The 20,226-nt window shown below is 38.2% G+C and overlaps 1 protein-coding gene across 1 annotated transcript in view; it reads left to right on the forward strand.

Annotated features, from left to right (window-relative positions):
- ARHGAP20 (Rho GTPase activating protein 20) overlaps window positions 1-20,226 on the forward strand; it is a gene marked incomplete at both ends in the record, with an annotated part of 147,956 nt that overhangs the window by 83,577 nt on the left and 44,153 nt on the right. Inside the window, 2 exons of the mRNA XM_082660470.1 lie at window positions 6,249-6,413; window positions 14,212-14,361. Coding sequence (XP_082516596.1) covers window positions 6,249-6,413; window positions 14,212-14,361 — 315 coding nt within the window. The remainder of the gene's footprint in view (window positions 1-6,248; window positions 6,414-14,211; window positions 14,362-20,226) is intronic.

The following is a 20,226-nucleotide window of genomic DNA, read 5'->3' on the forward strand; positions in this document are numbered from 1 at the left end:
GTTTAAAGTTGCTGATCTCTTAAGTTTGAAAGCAGTTTAACAACCCTGCATTTTTACCTGCCCCCCGTGTTTACTGTTTGTGACATCATATTTTACATCCTTTTGTGTATCCCTTAACTACTTGCTGTGTATATAGATGATTTTACTACTTTTGTCCTTTAACCTTCCTACTAGCTTTATATGTGGTTGGCCTACTACCTTTACTGTATATTTGCCATTACCAATGAAATTTTTCCTTTCATAATTTTCATATTTCTAGTTGTGGCCTTTTCTGTTTAGAGAAATCACTTTAACATTTTTTATTATGTTGGTTTTGTGGTGCTGAACTCTTACCTCTTCCTTCTCTGTAAAACTTTTGATCTCTCCTCCAAATCTGAAGGAAAGCCTTGCTGGGTAGAGATTTCGTGGTTGTAGGTTTTTCTCTTTCATCATTGAAAATATATCATGTCACTTCCTTCTGGCCTGCAGATTTTTCTGCTGAAAAGTCAGCTGATTGCCTTCTGAGAGTTCCTTTGTAGGTAAGTTGTTGCTTTTCCCTTGCTGCTTTTCATAAGTATTCTATCTTTATTTTTAGGCATTTTAATCACAGTGTGTTTTGGGGTTGTCCTCTTTGGGTTGATTCTGTATGAGACTGTTTCTTTTCTCAACTTAGGGAAGTTTTCAGTTTTCGTGTCTTCAAATATGTTCTCTGCCCCTTTCACTCTCTCTTGTCCTTCTGGGATCCCTGTATTGGGAATATTGGTGCACTAGATGTTGTCCTAGAGCTCTCAAACTGTCCTTATTCCTTTTCATTCTTTTTGCTGTTCAGCATCAGTGATTTCCACTACCCTGGCTACTAGCTTGCTGATTCATTCTTCTGTATCATTCAGTCTACTGTTGATTCCTTCTAATGTATTTTTCATTTCAGTTATTGTATTCTTCATTTCTGTTTGGGTGTTCTTTAAATTTTCTAACTCTTTGTTAAAAACTTCTGACTTCTCACTCTGTGCATCCATTCTATTCCCAAGTTCTTTGATCACCTTTACAGTCACTACCCTAAACTTCTTCTCATGTAGATTTCCTATCTTCACTTCACTTAATTCTTCTCCTGCGGTTTTTATCTTGTTCCTTTGTCTGGAACATTTTCCTCTGTCGCCTCATTTTGCCTAAGTTGCTCTATTTTTATGTATCTGGTAGATTGGTTATGATTCCTAACCTTGGAGAAGTTGCCTGTTGTAGGGTATGTCCTACGTGTTCCAGTAGCACAGTCCCCTCTCATCACCCAATCTATATGCTCTAGAAGTTCCCCTATGAGGGCTGCATGTATCCTTCTGTTGTGGCAGGCTGACTATGTAGATGGTCTGGAGGCTTGGATGGCCCAGGGTCTTACCTTGTGCAGAGGCTGCCAGCCACTGGTTGTTGGGACTGGGTCACAACGTGGCTGACTGTGGAACCCCAGGGGGCCCCGGGGCTTATGCTATCTCACTGGTTTGCAGAGTCAGGGTCCAGAGGACTCCAGGGCTATTGCTCACCCACTGGGTGAAGCCAGGTCCTGGGGTTCATGTTGGACTATTGCCAGGCAGAGCTGGGTCCTGGAAGCTGGTTGCAGAGCCCAGGGATCCCAGAGTTCGTGTCAGGTCACTGGTTGGGGGAGGGTTTCCTGATACAGTTGGGTATGGGGTCCAGGGTGTCTCAGAGCTTGTGTCAGCCTGCTCTTGGGCAGGGCTGAGGCCCAGCTGGTCTCACAGCAAGGTCTGGCCTGCTGTGAGCAGGCCGGGTACCGTAGGCTGCAGGATAGTGGTTTACTTGTCTGCCCCCTGGTGGATAAGACTGGTCTAGAGGCTAGTGCAGGCTTCCTGTAGGGCAGTGGGGGACCCAGGGGCTTCCAGAGATGGTGCCTGCCCAATGGTGAATGGAGCTGTGTCCAGGGCCTTCTGGTGGGCAGGGCCATGTCTAGAGGCATGTCTAGAGGTGGGTGTGGACTCAGGAGGTCTTCAGGCAGCCTGTCTGCTAATGGGTGGAACTTTGTCCCCACCCAGTTAGTTGCTTGGCATGAGGCATCCCAGCACTGGCACCTACAGGCTGTTGGGGCTATGTCTTGGCACTAATGAGCCAGAGGGAGCATCCCACAATGTCACCTGCAAGCACCAGCTTCCACGTAGTAGAAGAAGCTTCCAAGAATGGTTGCCGCCAGTGTCTTATTTCCCCAGGGTGAGCCACAGCCACCCAACCCCTGCCTGTCTGGGGGACTCTCCAAGACCAGCAGATAGGTCTGTCCCAGGCTTCTATCAAATTACTGCTTTTGCCCTGGGTCCTGGTACATGTGAGATTTTGGGTGCACCCTTTAAGAGCGAAGTCTCTATTTCCCTCCAGTCCTGTGGGGCTCCTGAAATTAAGCTCTGCTGCCTTCAGAGTCAAATGCTCTGGGGGCTTGTCTTCCTGGTACAAGACCCCTGGGCTGGGGAACCTGATGTGGGGCTCAGAGCTCTCACTCCAGTGGGAGGACCTCTGCAATGTAATTATTCTTCCATTTGTGGGTCACCCACCCTAGGGTATGGGACTTGACTATATCACGAGTCCACCCCTCCTACCTATCTCATTGTGGTTCCTTCTTTATGTCCTTAGTTGTAGAAGATCTTTTCTGATAGGTTCTGGTCTTTTTCAGTGAGGGTTATTCTGCATATAGTTGTGATTTTGGTATGTTTGTGAGAGGAGGTGAGCTCAAGGTCTTTCTCCTCTGCTGTCTTGGCCCAACCTCTCTCATCAGTAATCTTAATTCCACCTTTTGAGTACATGTTAGTATAGTTAGTCACGTATACAAATTATAAAAGGAATTTAAAGACCTTCTACTCCAACTGCCTTACTTTACAATGAGGAAACTGAGGCACCCAAAATAACTCACCATGTCACACTACTTAGGAAAAAGTCTTAGATTAGCCCACACCCTCCCCTACCCCCATCAAGTCCTAAACTACTGAGCTCAACTGCCATGGGTGGAGGAGGAATCTGAGTCGGTATGAATGAAGTTCTTTTCCTTTTGAAAGGCTACATGGAATTTTTTAAAGTAAGTGTTTTGAACATACTTAACTTGTAAGTCCGCTTCACTTAACAGCAGTGTGTTTTAATTGCTATGAACATCAGTTTCCAAATCTGTAAAATGAGAGATGGTACCTACCTTCAGGGCTTAGGTATTGTTTCTCTCTTCTTCCTTCCTTTCCTCTTAAAGTCACTTTCTAGTGTTAAGCTGTTGAAAAATAACCAGATTTACTGCCTTTAATTCTTCACTATTCTTTTCACTCCTCACTTCAAACCCTAGACCATTTGAGTTCTGCCCTCACCATTTTCCTGGAACTGTTTAGTTGAAGGTCTTAATGAACAACTGATGACTTTTTTCCCAGACATCTTCTCAGTCTTCAACTTGTTATCCCCTTCACCAGTTTCAGTACTACAGACCACCACTGCTTTTTATTCTTCTTTTTCTGCTGCTTTATTCACTACTCTCCATCTTGTTCACAGATTCTCCTCCTTTCTTCACCCCTTCAGATTACATTTTTTTCAGGGATGTGTTTCTGCCTTTTTTCTTATTCTTTGCCCCTTTGGGCAGTTCTAGTCATTCCCATAGTATTATTTATGCAACTGTCTTTGTATGATAACAAATATGACATCTCTTTTAAGTGCTGGCTGCCTGCCTTATCTCCCCATGTCACCTAGTCCCCTGGTAATTCCACACTCAGTATATTTGAAGCTGCACTCATCTCTTCTTCCCCAGCCACAATGTGTTTTCTCTACTGTGTTCTTCATCTTCATTAATCTCAAAAATGTGTATGTGAATACAGGAGACTTAGATTATCCAAAGCAATTTAAAAAAAAGAAAAGTTGGTAGATTTATACTACCTAATTTCATGATTTACTGTAAAGATAGAATAATAAGGCAATGTGGTTCTGGCATAGATTAATTCTTAAAAAGATCAGTGAAACAGAATAGACAGCCTAGAAATAGACCCATGGTCTTACAGTCATGTGATTTTCAACAAAGGTACCAAAGAAATCCACTGAGGAAAGGAAAACCTTTTGTGCATATGGTGCTGGAACAATATGGTATTCGTACAGAAAAACAAAATGAAGCTTAGCACCTACCTTATACCATAAACCAAAATTAATTTAAGATAGATCATAGACTTAGATGTAAAAACTAAAATCATACAGGTTTTAGTGGAAAACATAGGAGAGTATCTTCATGACTTGGGGGTAGGCAAAGATTTCTTAGAAAGGACACAGAAAACAAATACCATTTTAAAAATGATAAATTAGACTGCATCAAAATTAAAAACTTTTTAAGTTTTAAGAAAATGTACAGGCAAATCACAGACTGGGAGAAAATATTTGCAAAACATTTGACAGAGGATATATATATGTGTATATATATGTATATTGTATAGGTATGTATGTGCATATGTGTGTATATATATGTATATCAGGAGATAGATAGATACAGGATATATAAAAAATTCCTACAACTCAATAATAAAAAGATACATAACACAATATTTTTAAGTAGGCAAAATATTTGGAGACAGTTCACAAATTAATATATACAAATAATCAATAAGAACATGAGTGTTCAACATTATTAGTCATCAGAGAAATGCACATTAAAATCTTAATGAGACGCTACTATATATACACTAGAATGGCCAAAATTTAGAAGATTGATAATGCAAATGTTGACACGGTTGTGAAGTAACTAGAATTATCCTGCAGTATTGTTGAAAATATAAATTGGTACAACCACTTTGGAAAACTTACTGGTATTTTTTTTCTAATAATAAACATAACACCTATTCTGTGACCCAGCAGTTCCACTGTGAGATATTTCTCAAAGAAAAATGTAAACATAGGTCATAAAAAAGATCAATAGAAGTTTAATAGCAGTTTTATTCATAATAGCTAAAAACTGGAGATAGCCCACGTATCCATCAGTAGGAGAATGAATAAGAAAACTGATATATTTATACAGTGGAATACTGTTCATCAATATAAAGGAATGGGTTACTAATAAACGTAACAAAAACATGCTGAGTAAGAAATATCTTACACAAAAAGAGTACATACTAAGGTTTTGTTAATATGAAATTCTAGAATAGGCAAAACTAATCTTCAGTGGGAAGAAAAATCATAATAATGGTTGCCTTGGGGTTGATGGAGTAGGGATTGACTGTTGTAAGGAATTTGAGGGACTTGGGGGCTGATCAATGAAAAAATATGACCCTTGGACAGGTTTGCATAAGAAAGGAAGTCCCTTACAGCATGAGACAATCTAGAGGTTTATGGCCAAAGGACCACTATCCAAAAAAGGAGGAGGGCAAAGGAATTCCTGAGGTGAAGGAGATTGGAGTGGGTGGCTCTGGAGATTACATGTCTAAATGATGTTGCTCAGTAGCATGGTGGGGAGTCTGGGTCAGAGAACTCCAAAGGTAGTAGTGACTTGGGTCTTATAACCACAAGCCTCTGTCTTATCAATGGCTAGCAGGTGTTGGATGTAGTTTTGTGGAATATACAAAGCAGGCAAGCTATAAAATGGTTAAAAATCTGCTTGTTTTGGGTTATTTTTTAAATAATTGGGTATATATAAAAATGTTAGTTTAGTTCCAGCAGACTTTGGAGCTAATGGATCTCAGCCTGCAACAAAGAGATAAACAACTTGAGCCAATACATAGAGGCTGTCTTCATCTAATTACTATAACAACTGAAAAGGGATAAAAGGAAATTTTTTGGAGTGATGATAATGTTCTATATCTTGATAAGGGTTTAAATTACACAAGTGAATACGTTTGTCAAAACTCAGAAAATATACACCTAAGAATTGTGCATTTCACTGTACATGATATGCATGCTGAAGTATTTAGGGGGAAATGTATGCAGATTTTACTGAAATGTCAAAAATAGAATGGGTTAATTGAGAGAGAGTTAGATAGGTATCTGATAAAGCAAGTACAGTAAAATTTTAATGGTAGAATCTAGTTTGGGATATACATATGTTTATTATAAAACTTTTAATTTTGCTTTTTGTTTAAAAAATTTTATAATAAAATATTAAGGACCATCATGTGGAGACAGACTGAGGGACCTGTTAGAAAACTATGCCATTGCATTAAAAAAATTATAGAGCTTTATATTTCTTGACCAAATTTAACCTATAATTTTTTGTAGAAACTCAATCCTATATTTTATCATTTGACTAAAGATCTGTGTTGTTTGATCTGTTACAGGGAAAGTCCTTCTGCTAGCGTGGACACATGTGCATTTCTGTCATCATTTTTGTGCTCCAATAGAACTCTGCTAATTGATGGCCGGGTAGAACTGAAAAGAGGTCTGCAGAGGCAGGAGCGACATCTTTTCCTGTTCAATGATCTGTTTATCGTGGCCAAAATCAAGTAGGTATTCTGGACGCTCTCTCCTGGTTATCATTATAAAATTGCATTTCCACCAACAAAGGTAACCTTTATATTCAATGTTCACTGTAAGAATATCTGGCCTCTGTTACCATAACTAATATCTGAAGTGAGTCTTATGTTTGTTTTGTTTTGATTTGGTTTTGAAAAGATGTTTTAATTATTTATTCATTCAACAAGTGTTCATTTAAGTCCCACTCTGTGCCATTCTCTGAATAAATAAAGGGGATACAGTGAAGAATATGATGGGTACAGTCCCTGCTTTTTGATGCTTTCATTCTAATGTGTGTAGGGAGAGATGACAAATTGTGCTTAATGCTGTGAATAAAATACGGTGAAGTGAAATATGGGATATATGTTAGGTAAGTATAGTCGGGGGGAAATAAATCAATGAAGAATGAAAAACAACTAGCCATGCAGATATTAGGGAGATGGGTATTCTAGGCAGAGGGAACAGCAGGTACAAGGGTGGTAGGGAAAGTTTGGCCCTTTGGAGGAGTTAAAAGAAGGCCAGCATAATAAGCAGGAAGAGAGTAATATAAATTGAGATTGGAGAAATAGACAAGGATCAAGTTATCAGGACCTTTATGGGCTGCATTAATTATCTATTAATTATCTATTGCTGTATAACAAATTACCCCAAAACATAACAGTTTATGACTACAAACATCTTATACATTTTCTCTGAGTCAGGAATCTGGGAATGGCTTAGCTAGTGGTTCTGGCTCAGGGGCCCTCATGAGGTTGCAGTCAAGGTGTTGAACCAGGGTTATAGTCATCTCAGAGCTTAACTGGAGAGAATCTTGAAACTTCCCAGATCACTTATGTGGATCCTGGCAGGCCTCAGTTCCACAATGGCTGCTTTCCAGAGTTCTTCTCCATGTAAGTTTCTCCACAGGGCTGCTTGTAACGTGGTATTGTTTCCTTCAAAGTGAAAGATCCAAGAGAGTGAGGAAGAGAGTATTAAAGGGAGAGAACACCTAAAATAGAAGCTGCAGTCTTTTATAACCTAATTTTGAAAGTAGTATACCATCATTTCTGATGTAGGGGCTATTGGCCACACAGATCAACCTTGGTATAATTGGAAGGGAACTACACAAGTGTATTAGGAAGCCGGGATCATTGGGGGCCATCTTGGAGGATGGGTACCACAAAGGCTATGATAGGAGTTTGGATTTCATTCCAAATGGTTTTAATTAGGGGAGTAGAATAATGTACATATTTTTAAAATATCATTCTGGCTATGATAGGTAATGGATTAGAGGACAGAAAAGAGTAGAAGCAAGGAGACTGGACAGGAGGTTATTGTAGTAGTCCTGATGAGATATAATGAAGGCTTTATCTGGGGAAATGGCAGTTAAAGGAAGGATGCAGACATATTTGGAATATACTTTAGAGGTAACCAAAAGAATTCACTTTTCGCTCAACACTAAATGCCAGCGCAATTATCATCCAACCTAGAACACGATAGTTACAACTTGCTCCCTCCCCCATTCTCACTATTTATGAAACATCATGAAAGAGTAGTTTAACAAATCCAGTCTCATCAAAGAGATTTTTTGTCACTAGAGAATAGTAAACTTTTTTCTACTATCCGTACCCTCACACCTAAGTTATGCCATGTCACAAATAAGATGTGGGTGGGGAAGAGATCAAGATTGTGGAGTAGGAGGACGGATGCTGAGCTCACCTCCCCCCAAAAACACATCAAAAGTGCATCTACATGAAAATAAATTATCACTGAAAACAAACTGGAGACTGACAGAAAGACTCTTCGGCAACCAAGGCTGTAAAGAAAGATCCACAGGGAGTCAGGAAGGAAGGGAGGAGAAGCAATCAGGTCAGGACTCACATCCCTAGGAAGGGAAGAGAAGAGGAAGGAGGTATCATGGGCTTGCAGATCCTCCCTGGGGAGTGAGGGGTTTGAACCACATATTGGGCACCCCAGCCAGCACTGGGAAGACAAGTCCTCTTAGTTGGTTTGAAAACCACTGACTGACAGGAGGGCTGTAAGAAACCGAGACTCCACCCATGAAGAAATGGACACACTCTTGCTTACTCCCAAAACAAGGCAGAGGAAGCAGATTCAAACTGCCCAGGGCTCTGACAATAATGAACACCCCAGCCTCGCCTCTAACTCTGGTGCAATTACCAACTAGGATGAAGGCTAATGTTGCCGAGGCAAGTGTGCACTTGCAGGGGATGGAGCCAGCTCAGACCCAGCACTGCAGTTAAATGCGGCAAGGATGTTTATTGCTGGCACTCACAGAGGGCAACAGATCAGGAGCTGTCTGAAGCTCTGACTGACATGCTGGAGCCATCCCAGTGTGTGCCCTAGCTGCACCAGGTGCCTGCTCCAAATCCCTCTTGCTGCATCACTACTCCCCTCTGGGGTGAAGGTACCATGGCTGGGAGAGGGGAGAGTGCATACTTAGAGGAACAGAACCAGCTCATATCTGACCCTCAGGGCTTCTGCTCCATCAGTATGGACCTGACCCTACCACAAATAGGGTGGTGATAGCTACTGAACATAGGAGAAGCTTAGTTTACACCTGGCTCTGGCTCTAGGCCTCTGCCTCGAGCCCTACCTCTCACCAAGGTGATAGCTGCCAACACACCCTGGGGGAAGATATGACGCATGCTCAGTTCAGATCCAGCTCTCCCACCAAAGCCACTGAGAACACACATACTTGAATAGGAATACTCCCACACAAGGACACTGCTTCAAGACTGGGATAGGTAAGTATTCACCTAATTTCATAGAGACAGAGAAAGTTAAACAAAATGAGAAGAAAGAGGAATTTGTTTCAAACAAAAGAACAAGAAAAAAAACTGAAAAAAACAACCAATGAAACAGATAAATAACTTACCAGATAAAGAGTTCAAAGTAGTAGTAATAAAAAAGCTAACTGAACTTGGGAAAAGAATAGATGAGCACAGTGAGAATTTTGACAAGGAACTAGAAAATATAAAAAGTACCAGTCAGAGCTTAAGAATACAATAACTGAAATGAAAAACACTCTAGAAGGAGTTAACAGACTAGATAATACAAAAGAATGCATAAGTGTTCTAGAAGATAGAATAATGAAAATCACTAATCAAAAAGAAACTGTAGGACAACATCAAGCATACTAACATTTGTATTATACTGGTTCCAGAGGAGAAGAGAGAGGGAAACGGGCCAAAAAGGTATTTGTGGACATTATGACTGAAAACTTCCCAAACCTGAAGAAGGAAACAGATAACTAGGTGCAGGAACCATAGAGAGTCCCAAACAAGATGAAACAAAAGAGACCCACACCAAAACATACCACATTAAAATGGCAAAAGTTAAAGATAGAGAGACTTCTAAAGGCAGCAAGGAAAAAACAAAGTGTCACGTACAAGGAAACCCCCATAAGGCGATCAGCTGATTTTTCTACAGAAACTTTGCAGGCCAGAACAGAATGGCATGATATATTAAAAGTGCTGAGAGGGAAAAACCTACAACCTAAGTTACTCTACTTAGCAAGGTTTTCATTCAGAATTGAAGGAGAGATAAAGAACTTCTCAGACAAGCAAGAACTAAAAGAGCTCATCAATACTAACTTGACCCTAAAACATGTTAAAGAGCCTTCTCTTAGTAGAAAAGGAAAGGCTACAACAAGAAGTAACAAATTACAGAAAAGGAAACATACAACTAATAAAGGAAAATATACAGTAAAGGCTGTGGATCAATGACTTAAATAAGACAGTATGAAGTCTAAAGGACAAAAATTGTAAAAATCAGCTATAAATAAAATAAACAGTTAAGGGATAAATATGAACTTGTGAAATAGGACATCAAAAACACAAAATGTGGGGGAAAGAAGAAAAAATGTAGATTTTTTTAGAATGTGTTTGAACTTAAATGACTATCAGGTTAAAACAAGTAGATATACGTCAACATATATGAACCCCATGGTAATCACAAATAAAAAAACCTACAATAGATACACAAAAACTAAAAAGAAAGGAACACAAATATTCCACTAAAGAAAATCATCAAACCACAAGAAAAAAGGAACAGAGAGGAAAACAAAAACACCAGAAAACCAATAACAAAATGGCAATAAGAGTACCTATCAATAATCACTTTAAATGTCATTGGAAAAAATACATCAAAAAACATTGATTGTATTAAAAAATCCAAGATCCATCTATATACTACCTACAGGAGACTTACTTCACAGCTAAAGACACATACAGCCTGAAAGTGAGGGGATGGAAAAAGATATTTCATGCAAATGGAAAAGACAAGAAAGCTGGAGTAGCAATACTCATATCAGATAAAGTAGACTTTAAAACAAAGGCTATAAGAAAAGACAAAGATGGGCATTAGGTAAGGATAAAGGGATCAATACAAGAAGAGGTATTATACTCATTGACATACATGCACCCAGTACAGGAGCATCTAAATATATCAAGCAAATGTTAAAAGAGAGAAAATGTTAAAAGGGAGAAACTGACAATAATACAATTATAGTAGGGGATGTGAGCACCCCACTTACATCAATGAACAGATCATCCAGACAGAAAATCATTAAGGCAACAGTGGTCTTAAATGGCATAATAGACCAGGTGGACTTAATAGATAGCTACAGCACACTCCAACCAAACCCAGCAGAATACACATCCTTTTCAAGTGTACATGGAACATTCTCCAGGATGGATCACATACTAGGCCAGAAAACAAGTGTCACCAAATTTAACAGGATAGAAATTATATCAAGCATCTTCCAATCACAACTGTATGAAACTGGAAATCAATTACAAAAAGAAAAATGGGAAAGTCACAAACATGTGGAGACTAAACAACATGCTACAAAATAAACAATGGGTCAATGAAAAAAATCAAAGAAGAAATCAGAAAATACCTTGAGACAGATGAAAGTGGAAACAACACTTCAGAGTTTATGATATGCAGCTAGAGTGGTTCTGAGAGGGAAGTTTATAGCAATACAGGCCTTCCTCAGGAAACAAGGAAAATCTCAAATAAACAACCTAACCTACCATCTAAAGGAGTTAGATAAAGAAGAACAACGAAAGCCCAAAGTCTTTCTTTCTTTGGCTAAGGTATTTTATTTGCTCCATTTTATGCTGAATGTTGACAATGTTTGCCTAAAATTATTTTGAGTTTATTGTCATTCTTTTCCATACTGAATTAGAACAAGTATTAAAGCTGGATGCGACCTTAGGGACCACTTTTGATATTCATTAGAAAGCTGAATTAAAAATTATTTTTCCAAAAAAAAAATTATTTTTCCTATAGAAGTAGGGCTTTACATTTTTTTAAAAACAATGTTTATGAGCATCAGAGTATTTAGAAAGAAGCTGATATTATCTCTGTTAATAGCCATAGAGCACCTATTTGGAATTTACTAAAAGGAAATGAAAGTAGTTATTTCATACCCTCTTAAGCCATCTCTATTCTCATATTTTATTTCCTAAACAAATAGGGAAGTAATGATGAATTCTGTGTAAGTCAAAAAGATGAGGAGAAAAAAAGTTCTGATTATTAATTCATTACCAGTAGAATTACCATCAGATACTTGTGGAATATACCATATTCTCTACCCCAAAACGTATTTAATAGACCATCTCCATCTTAGAATGGAAGGAAATCTCTCTAGAATCCTATGTATTTCAACGGTTCACTGGAATTCATACTTTTAAATTTCCATTGGAATAGTCTAATACTGTTGGAAATTGAGAGTGAAAAATCTGAAGATACACACTGTGACCCTAATACTATCCATCTTAATATAAAGCTTTATTGGAATACTTGTTTTAAATATTTTTAAACTAGTACCTCTAGCTTTATGGACATAAATGTTCATGAGATTTCTCCCCTACTTCCATAATAAACAGTCCCATCAGAAAGCCTTGTAGGTGAGGAGATTTGAAAAAGTAAGTCTTAAGATAGTAAAGCTGAAGGAAACTTCATGGATACAAAGTCACCTCCAGGTGCTTTGTAAGAATGACTATATCCAGGGCTTTTTATAGATACTTAATGGTTATGAGCATAAACAAGCTCAAGAATCAACCCTGCTCAGGTTCGGATTCTAGCTCTGCTAGTTAAGCTGTTTGACTTTTGGCAAATTACTTAACCTCCCTGTGACAACATTTCCTCATCTCTAAAATGTTTGAGGATTAAACTTAATATGTGTAAAGTGTTAACAGTGACTGGCAAATGGTAAGTTCTCAATAAATATTGACCATTAGAATGGAAGTATTGTTTACACTTTTGGACAGTTCCTTGTTTTTTGTATAATGAGGTGGAAATCTTGGTACTTTATTGATCTAGGGAAGGAATCGTTGGAATGGCTTTTTCCAAGTCAATAGGTATACAAGTTCCCACATGGTATTTGAAGTATCTAATATAAAGAGAGGCCTGTATTAAAAAACTCAAAATGTATGAAAACAGATATGGAAACATAGTTTTCCTTGGAAAAGATTCATAGTTTCAGTTTTATATTACCTAGATAGCTGCCATCAAGAAATAAGATTTTTAAAAGGAAAAAACAAAAGAAGTAGGATTTTACTTTTTAAAAAATTGAATGATTTATAGCAATAGGGTGAAAATACTGAAATGAAATATAGAATGAAGGCATTGTGCCTCAAGGCACTTTTCTATTGTACTTACCTTGTGTGCGCTACAGGAAGCATAGATGAGGCTTTGAATCTAGATTAGTCTTCATGTATAGTTCCTGAAAAATCCCTTTACATTTTATAAATCCTACTGAAGAATTTTAGCTTTAAATATTCCATGACGAGTTTTAGGGATACTTCCATATGAAGCATCTTTGATTTCATTTTAGCTTTTAATGTTTCCATAAATGGCTCTGAATGATAGGAAGTACCGACGTGTCCCTGGGCATTCTTTTTATCCTTACCAGTGCCTTCTAACTATTTAAGTCTCAGGTTCATTATGAGCTTAATGCTGTAAAACTGTAAACTAGGTCAAGAAATATGATAGTGTCATTATCAGGGTTGTAAGGGGGATTAGATAGAAATTGTCAAAAAGCAATTTCATTGCCAGCTTAAAAGTAAATCACCTTCTCTGTACCCAGAGATAAATATTAATTGCATCAACTCTACTTAAATATAATACTTCCTGGCATCTTTTTTTTTTTTCAGCTTAGTTTAAGGTCTATTCTTAGGCTACAGTTTTTTCAATTTTAGCCAAAATATAAGGGGAAATGGTTTAAAAAGGAAATTTAAAATAATCTTTGCTTCTAAAGACTAGAAAATCATAACCACTCAGTTGGAAATGCATTGTAAATTTCTCTAATTAATTCCAGTTTATATTTTTAGTGCATATAAAGTGAAAATTTTATAAATATTTTAATAAATAATGTTTATGTTTAATCTTTTATTCAGCCACTCAAATAATTTTGGAAATAAGCAAGTTGTAAATAATAAAAGAATTCTTTTTGTATAACAGCAGTAAGTTTAAAATTAGGTTTTTGATCCAAATGCAATGCTCAACGTATAGAAAAATAAAGCTGCCAGTTTATGGCTATTTGCTGCCATAAATGCAGGCATGAGGACCAATACACCAAATGTTTCAACGGCCTTTTTGGGCTAAGGTAGCCAAATGTTACAGTTTACTGTGGTAGGCACTGAAGGTAAGAAAAATGAATAAGACATTCTTTGCCCATGATTAGTGGAAACTGTCCTCTTATCACAAGTATAGAAGTTCTCATAAAATTTAAGAAACAGAATAACAAAAAATCCTGTCTGGTTCTTATCTTTCTAGATATAACAACAACTTTAAGATAAAAAATAAAATAAAATTAAGTGACATGTGGACAGCAAGCTGTGTGGATGAAGTGGGAGAAGGCAACACCAATGCCCTGAAATCCTTTGTCTTAGGCTGGCCCACAGTGAACTTCGTGGCCACTTTCAGGTGAGAACCATAGCTTGTCCTGTATTCACATGGGTTAGCTACTGTGAAATACAGTCAGCTATGTAATTTCTAGGATGGAGAGAAAAAAGGTTAATGCAGTTTTGTTCCCCTAATTTTTTAAAGAAAAATATTTTATTCTGATTGACCTGTTCTATTTTGTCAATAAGTTCACTTGTATTCTGAAGCCAATAACTCATCTTTTGGCACATCCCCAATAAAGACACCTGTATGCCTTATGTTTCTCCCAAAGAGTTTTTTATTAAAATATGTGAAATGTAATGGTAAATATTGAGAACTCTTGGAATCATTTACCTTGGTTTGAGCTGTGATTTTTAAAGGGGCTACTGAAACACCTCAAAGACCATAGAAGAGGAATAGAGTGGTCAGAGCTCTAGGAGCCCCCCTCTCCAACATCCCCTTCCCTCATGTTTAGGTATTTTCTTTGTATATTGAGCTTTCAAGTTGGCTTTTTAAACCACTGAAACAGACCTTTTACTGAAAACAATTTTATAAAATACCCCAATTAAGCTTGAATAACTGGTTTACACTCCCAAATTTCTTAAAAACTAGTTTTTAATTATAGAAATAAATTTAATGTCATGAAATAATGTGTTTCCTAAATTGCTTTCTATAGAGATGTGACAATCAAAAGCAAATTTATGACTCAAGGAGTGAAAGTCAGTTTCCTAAGACTCACTCCTTGGCTGGGATGGAGTTGGAGAATGTACAAATAGAGAATCTTTGTGCTCTTATCTGAACATGCTGATTGGTACTTTTTAGTTCAGAGTGAGCATACCAAAACTCAAACTTATGATTTTGAACGATTGTGCCCTCAAGTCCAATATTTGTTTTACACTTAAAATAGCTGGTCTTTATTTCATGCACACGTTTTTCTTTCTACTTCTCTTCTCACTACCATCAAACTCCTCAGGCACCATCCTAAAGCCAGATAACTAAATGTTTTAAGCTGTTAATCTTCTAATAAAGGAAAGGCATGCCATTAAATTCTATTATGCACTATTGGCCTACCACAAGATATTAAGAACTTATTTGGAAGAAACATGTATTTGTATCATTCTCTGCATATCTTCTTTTCCATGACAGACTTCTCTAGATATTATCAATTCCAATTATTTAATCTTAGAGTTTACAGCTGAAAGGAAGCGATTTCAAGTGAGGGGTGGGACTACATGATGTCTTTAATCAAGGAGTTTCCATAAAACTTTTTTAAGAAGAAGGGAAAATGTAGAAACAAGTTTTGCATACACTGTAATTCCTCAAAAAGTATAGTACTTTAACTGAATGATTAACATCACTAGTGATGTTGTGTGAATATCATCTATGCTTTGATAGAATGTAATGAGGAGCAATTCACTTCTGTGGTATTTCTCCCCCAAACCCATAACCCCAGTCTAATCCTGAGAAAAATATCAGACAAGCCCAAATTGAGGGATGTTCTGTGGGGTTACCTGACCAGTAAGCCTCAAAATTGTCAAGGTCAGAAAAAAAAAACAACCAGGAAAAGACACAAAAAAGGTCACTAAGGAGACATAATAACTAAATGCTATGTGGAATCCTCGAATGCATCCTAGAATAGAAAAAGGACATTAGTGGAAAAACTGGTGAAATCTGAATAATCAATAGTTTAGTTAATGGTAATGCACCAATATTGGTTTCTTAGTTTGACAAATGTGCCATGATAATGTAAGAGGATAACATTAGAGGAAACTAAAACTGGGTGTGAGGTATACAGGGATTCTCTGTACTCAATCTTTGTAACTTTTCTGAAAATCTAAAATTATTTCAAAATTAAAGATTACTCTTAAAAAAAGTAGTGTTGAAGAGTTCGGACTCTGGTATGGCAGAGTGACGTATTAACAGACTGACCACTCTATAGATAACAACTGTAAACTCTGAACAAAACACAAACAGCAACTCCCTGAAGGTTCTGGAAAGTGAACAAAAGTTGGCAGATTTTGGAGAAGAATTGAAACTTTTTAAAATTTTATTATTTATTTATATTTGGCTGTGTTGGGTCTTCATTGCTGCACATGGACTTTCTCTAGTTGCAGCAAGTGGGGACTACTCTTGTTGCAGAGCGCAGGCTCTAGGTGCATGGGCTTGCCCAGTAATTGTGGCTCACGGGCTCTAGAGCACAGGCTCAGTAGTTGTGGCACACGAGCTTAGTTGCTCCATGGCAAGTAAGATCTTCCTGGACCAGGGCTCTAACCCGTGTCCCTTGCATTGGGGGGTGGATTCTTAACCACTGTGCCATCAGGGAAGCACCAGCACTGAGCAAGTTTTCTGTTTGTAAGGCATTATTAGCCTGAGGAAAGGCTGCAGTCAAATCATGGTGCAGAGCAACTAAACTGACGAAAACCCAGTCTTTCTGGGCTGAAACACCAAAGTACAGAGTCTGGGTCAGCCACAGCTACAGGAACGTGAGGGAGGAAATCTCAAAAAGAGGAGTATCAGAAAAAGGAAGCTCCAGATTTTTTGTTTAGACTCTGCCTAAGTCTCTGGCTGAATGCTGAACCACACATGCATGGAACAGACTTTAAAGGAGCTTGAAGCTAAGGCTAAAAGAATTGAACTGAGGTGCTGCTCAACACAGGTGAAATAGAGTTTGCAGCTTGAATCTAATAAAGTTAATTGTCTGTTAAAACAAAAACATCATTATTTTGCAAATATAACAAAACTCAGTCTCTAAAACACAACATTTATAATGTGTAGAATGTAATCTAAAATTTTTTGACATATGAAGAACCTGAAAAGGAAAAATATAACAAATAGAAGCCAATCCTGTGATGATCTATTTGTTGGAATTACTGTAAAAGAACTTTAAAGCAGCTCTTATAACTATGCTCAGTAGGTAAAAGGAAAAGCCAATTGAAATGAATGAAAAGATAGGAAATCTCAGCAGAGAAATAGGAAATATTTTTTAAAAGCCAAATGAAAATTCTAGGACTAAAAATTGTATCTTAAATTTTTAAAAATTCCCTCTGTGGCTTTAGTTGCAAAATGGAAATGAAAGAGAAATGGGTCAGTGAAATTGAAGGTATATCAACAGAAATTGTCCACTCTGAGGAAGAGAGGAAAAAAAAGATTTTTTTAATGAAAAATACATCACAGACTTGTAGGAAAACCACAATGTATAACATACATGTAACGGGAATTCCAGAAAGAGGAGAGACTGGGAATGTGGCAGAATAAATAATGGTTTGAAAACCTCCCAGATTTGGTGAAAGACATAAATGTAAGCTCTGTGAACCCTAAATAGGAGTAATGTGAAGAAAACTTCACCTATTCATGTTATAGACAAACTGCTATAAACCAAAGATAAGAGAAAATCATGAAAGCAGCCAGAAAAAAACAACACATTACATATAGTGGAACAACAATTTGCCTCACTGTGGTTTTTTTCATCAGAAATTATGGCTGTTTCAGAGGTCAGTGAAATGACATCTTTAAAGTGTTTAAAGAAGACTCATTAGATTGATCAAGATGGCAGAGTAGGAGGATGTGGAACTTACCTCTCCCCACGAACACATCAAAAATACATCTGTGTGTGGAATAATTCTCACTGAAAACTAACTGGAAACTGGCAGAAAGACTTCTGTACAACCAAGGCTGTAAGAAAGATCCACACGTAATCAGATAGGAAGGGAAGAAAAGTGATCAGGCTGGGACCTTGCCACTGGGAGGGGACTCAGAGGAAAAGGGAGATTACACAGGCAGAGACCTGCCCTGGGGAGTGAGCAGTTCAAGCCACAGATTGGGCATTCCACTCCTGGCGTCCTACACAGGGGAGGCCAACCCCCTTGGCTGGTTGGAGGACTGCTGGAATTAACAGGATGGCTGTGGAAAACTTAGACTCTGCTTGCACACCCATACCCAGAAACACACACACACACACACACACACACACATACACAAACACACAAGCTGGCTTGCCCCTGAGGCAGGTTGGAGAGGGCCGATAAAGGATAACTCTAGTGCCTGCCAGTTTCCTGTGACCATCTCAGTGTGCTCCTCGGCTCTGGCAGAGTGAATGCTCAAGCCCCGCTTACTCCATGTTGCAACTCCCCACTGGAGCGAGGGCTGCTATGACTAAAGACAGAGCTTGGACCACCAAAGGCAACTTGGTCCTGGGGTGGCATCTGGGTGGGGTGGCAGTGTCTATTGTTGGTACTTACTTAAGTAGTGCATCAGAAGCAGCCCAGAACTCTATATAACAGCCAGTCCACCACTGCTCATGCCCCAATATATGGAGAGAGTTCACATGGACCCCACTTGCCCTGCAGTACAGCTCCCCGGTGAGGTGGAGAGGAGGGAGAAGGACAAAGGGAACTTGGACCCAAGGCTGCCTATGAGCAGATTAAGGAAAACAATTGCAGATTCCTGCACAGGCAGCAGATTAGAGACAGCTCAGATATCTGTCTGAGGCCAACATTAGCCAAGAGCCAACACAGGACCCCCTTGCATCAGCACTGCCACCTCTGGAGCAAGGGTTGCAGTGCTTGAAGAATTGAAAGCACACACTTAACGGGAACAGAGCCAGCTCAGGACTGAATCTCAGGGCTTCTGCTGCAGCAACTTGAGACCCACTGAGCAGAGAGGAAGTCCTGCCTCACATGTAGCTTCAGCTCTAGCCTATCCATCTCCAGCCACACCCACTACCAAGGCTATAGCTGCCAACACACACTGAGGAAAAATGTAACTTGTATCCACATCAAATCCAGCTCTCCCACCAAAGGCACCGGGCACACACAGTCTGTATAGAGATGCTCCCACATAAGTACACCAGTTCAAGAATATCATACGTAAGTGTTTCACCAAAATTCATAGAGGCAGAGACTGTTAAGCAAAATGAAAAGGCAGAGGAACTGGTTTCAACTGAAATAAGAGAAAACCCCTGAGAGAAATAAATAATGAAGCAAACAATGTATCAGACAAAGAATTCAAAACGTTTATAATAAAAGTATTAGCTGGATTAGGGAAAAATAAATGAACACTGAAAAATTTTAACAAGAATCTAGAAAATATGAAAAGACCCAGTTAGAAATGAAGAATTCAATAACCAAAATAAAAAACACACTAAAAGGAATAGCAGACTATGTGACCTGGAAGATAGAATAATAAAAATTACCAGATAAGAACAGAAAAAAATTTTAATGAGAAAAGTTTAAAAGATCTCTGGGATAACATTAAGCTTACCAACATTCACATTATAGGAGTCCCAGAAGGAAAAGAGAGGAAGAAAGGGATTGAAAATATATTTCATGAAATTATGGCTGAAAACTTCCCAAACCTGAAGAGAGCAACAGATACCCAGGTACAGGAAGCACAGAGGATCCCAAACAGGACAGGAAGGAATGACGTGATGTATTCAAAGCGCTGAAAGGGAAAATCTTTCAACCTATGATACTCTACCCAGCAAGATTATCATCTGGAGTCTTAGGAGCGATAAAGGACTTCACAGAAGGCAAAAACTGAAAGAATTCATCAGTACTAAACCTACCCTAAAATAAATGTTAAAGGGTTTTCTCTAAGTGGAAAATAAGTAAGAATCTATAGGAAAGGGAAAATTCCACTACGAAAGGCAAATAATACTAAGAACTGAGGATCAACCGCTTAAGTAAGCTAGTATGAAAATAAAAAGAAAAATTTGTAAAAGTAGCTATAACCACAATAAACAGTTAAGGGATAAACATGAAAATGTAAAATATGACATCAAAAACACAAAATGTAGGAGGGGGAGTAAAAAATATAGATCTTTTAGGTTGTATTTGAACTTAAATGACTACAATTTAAAATAAGTAGATGTAGTTGTAGGTCAACATATATGAACCCAATGGTCACCAC

The sequence above is a fragment of the Grampus griseus genome, assembly GCF_964374135.1.
Source record: "Grampus griseus genome assembly, chromosome: 8".
Taxonomy (NCBI): Eukaryota; Metazoa; Chordata; class Mammalia; order Artiodactyla; family Delphinidae; genus Grampus; species Grampus griseus.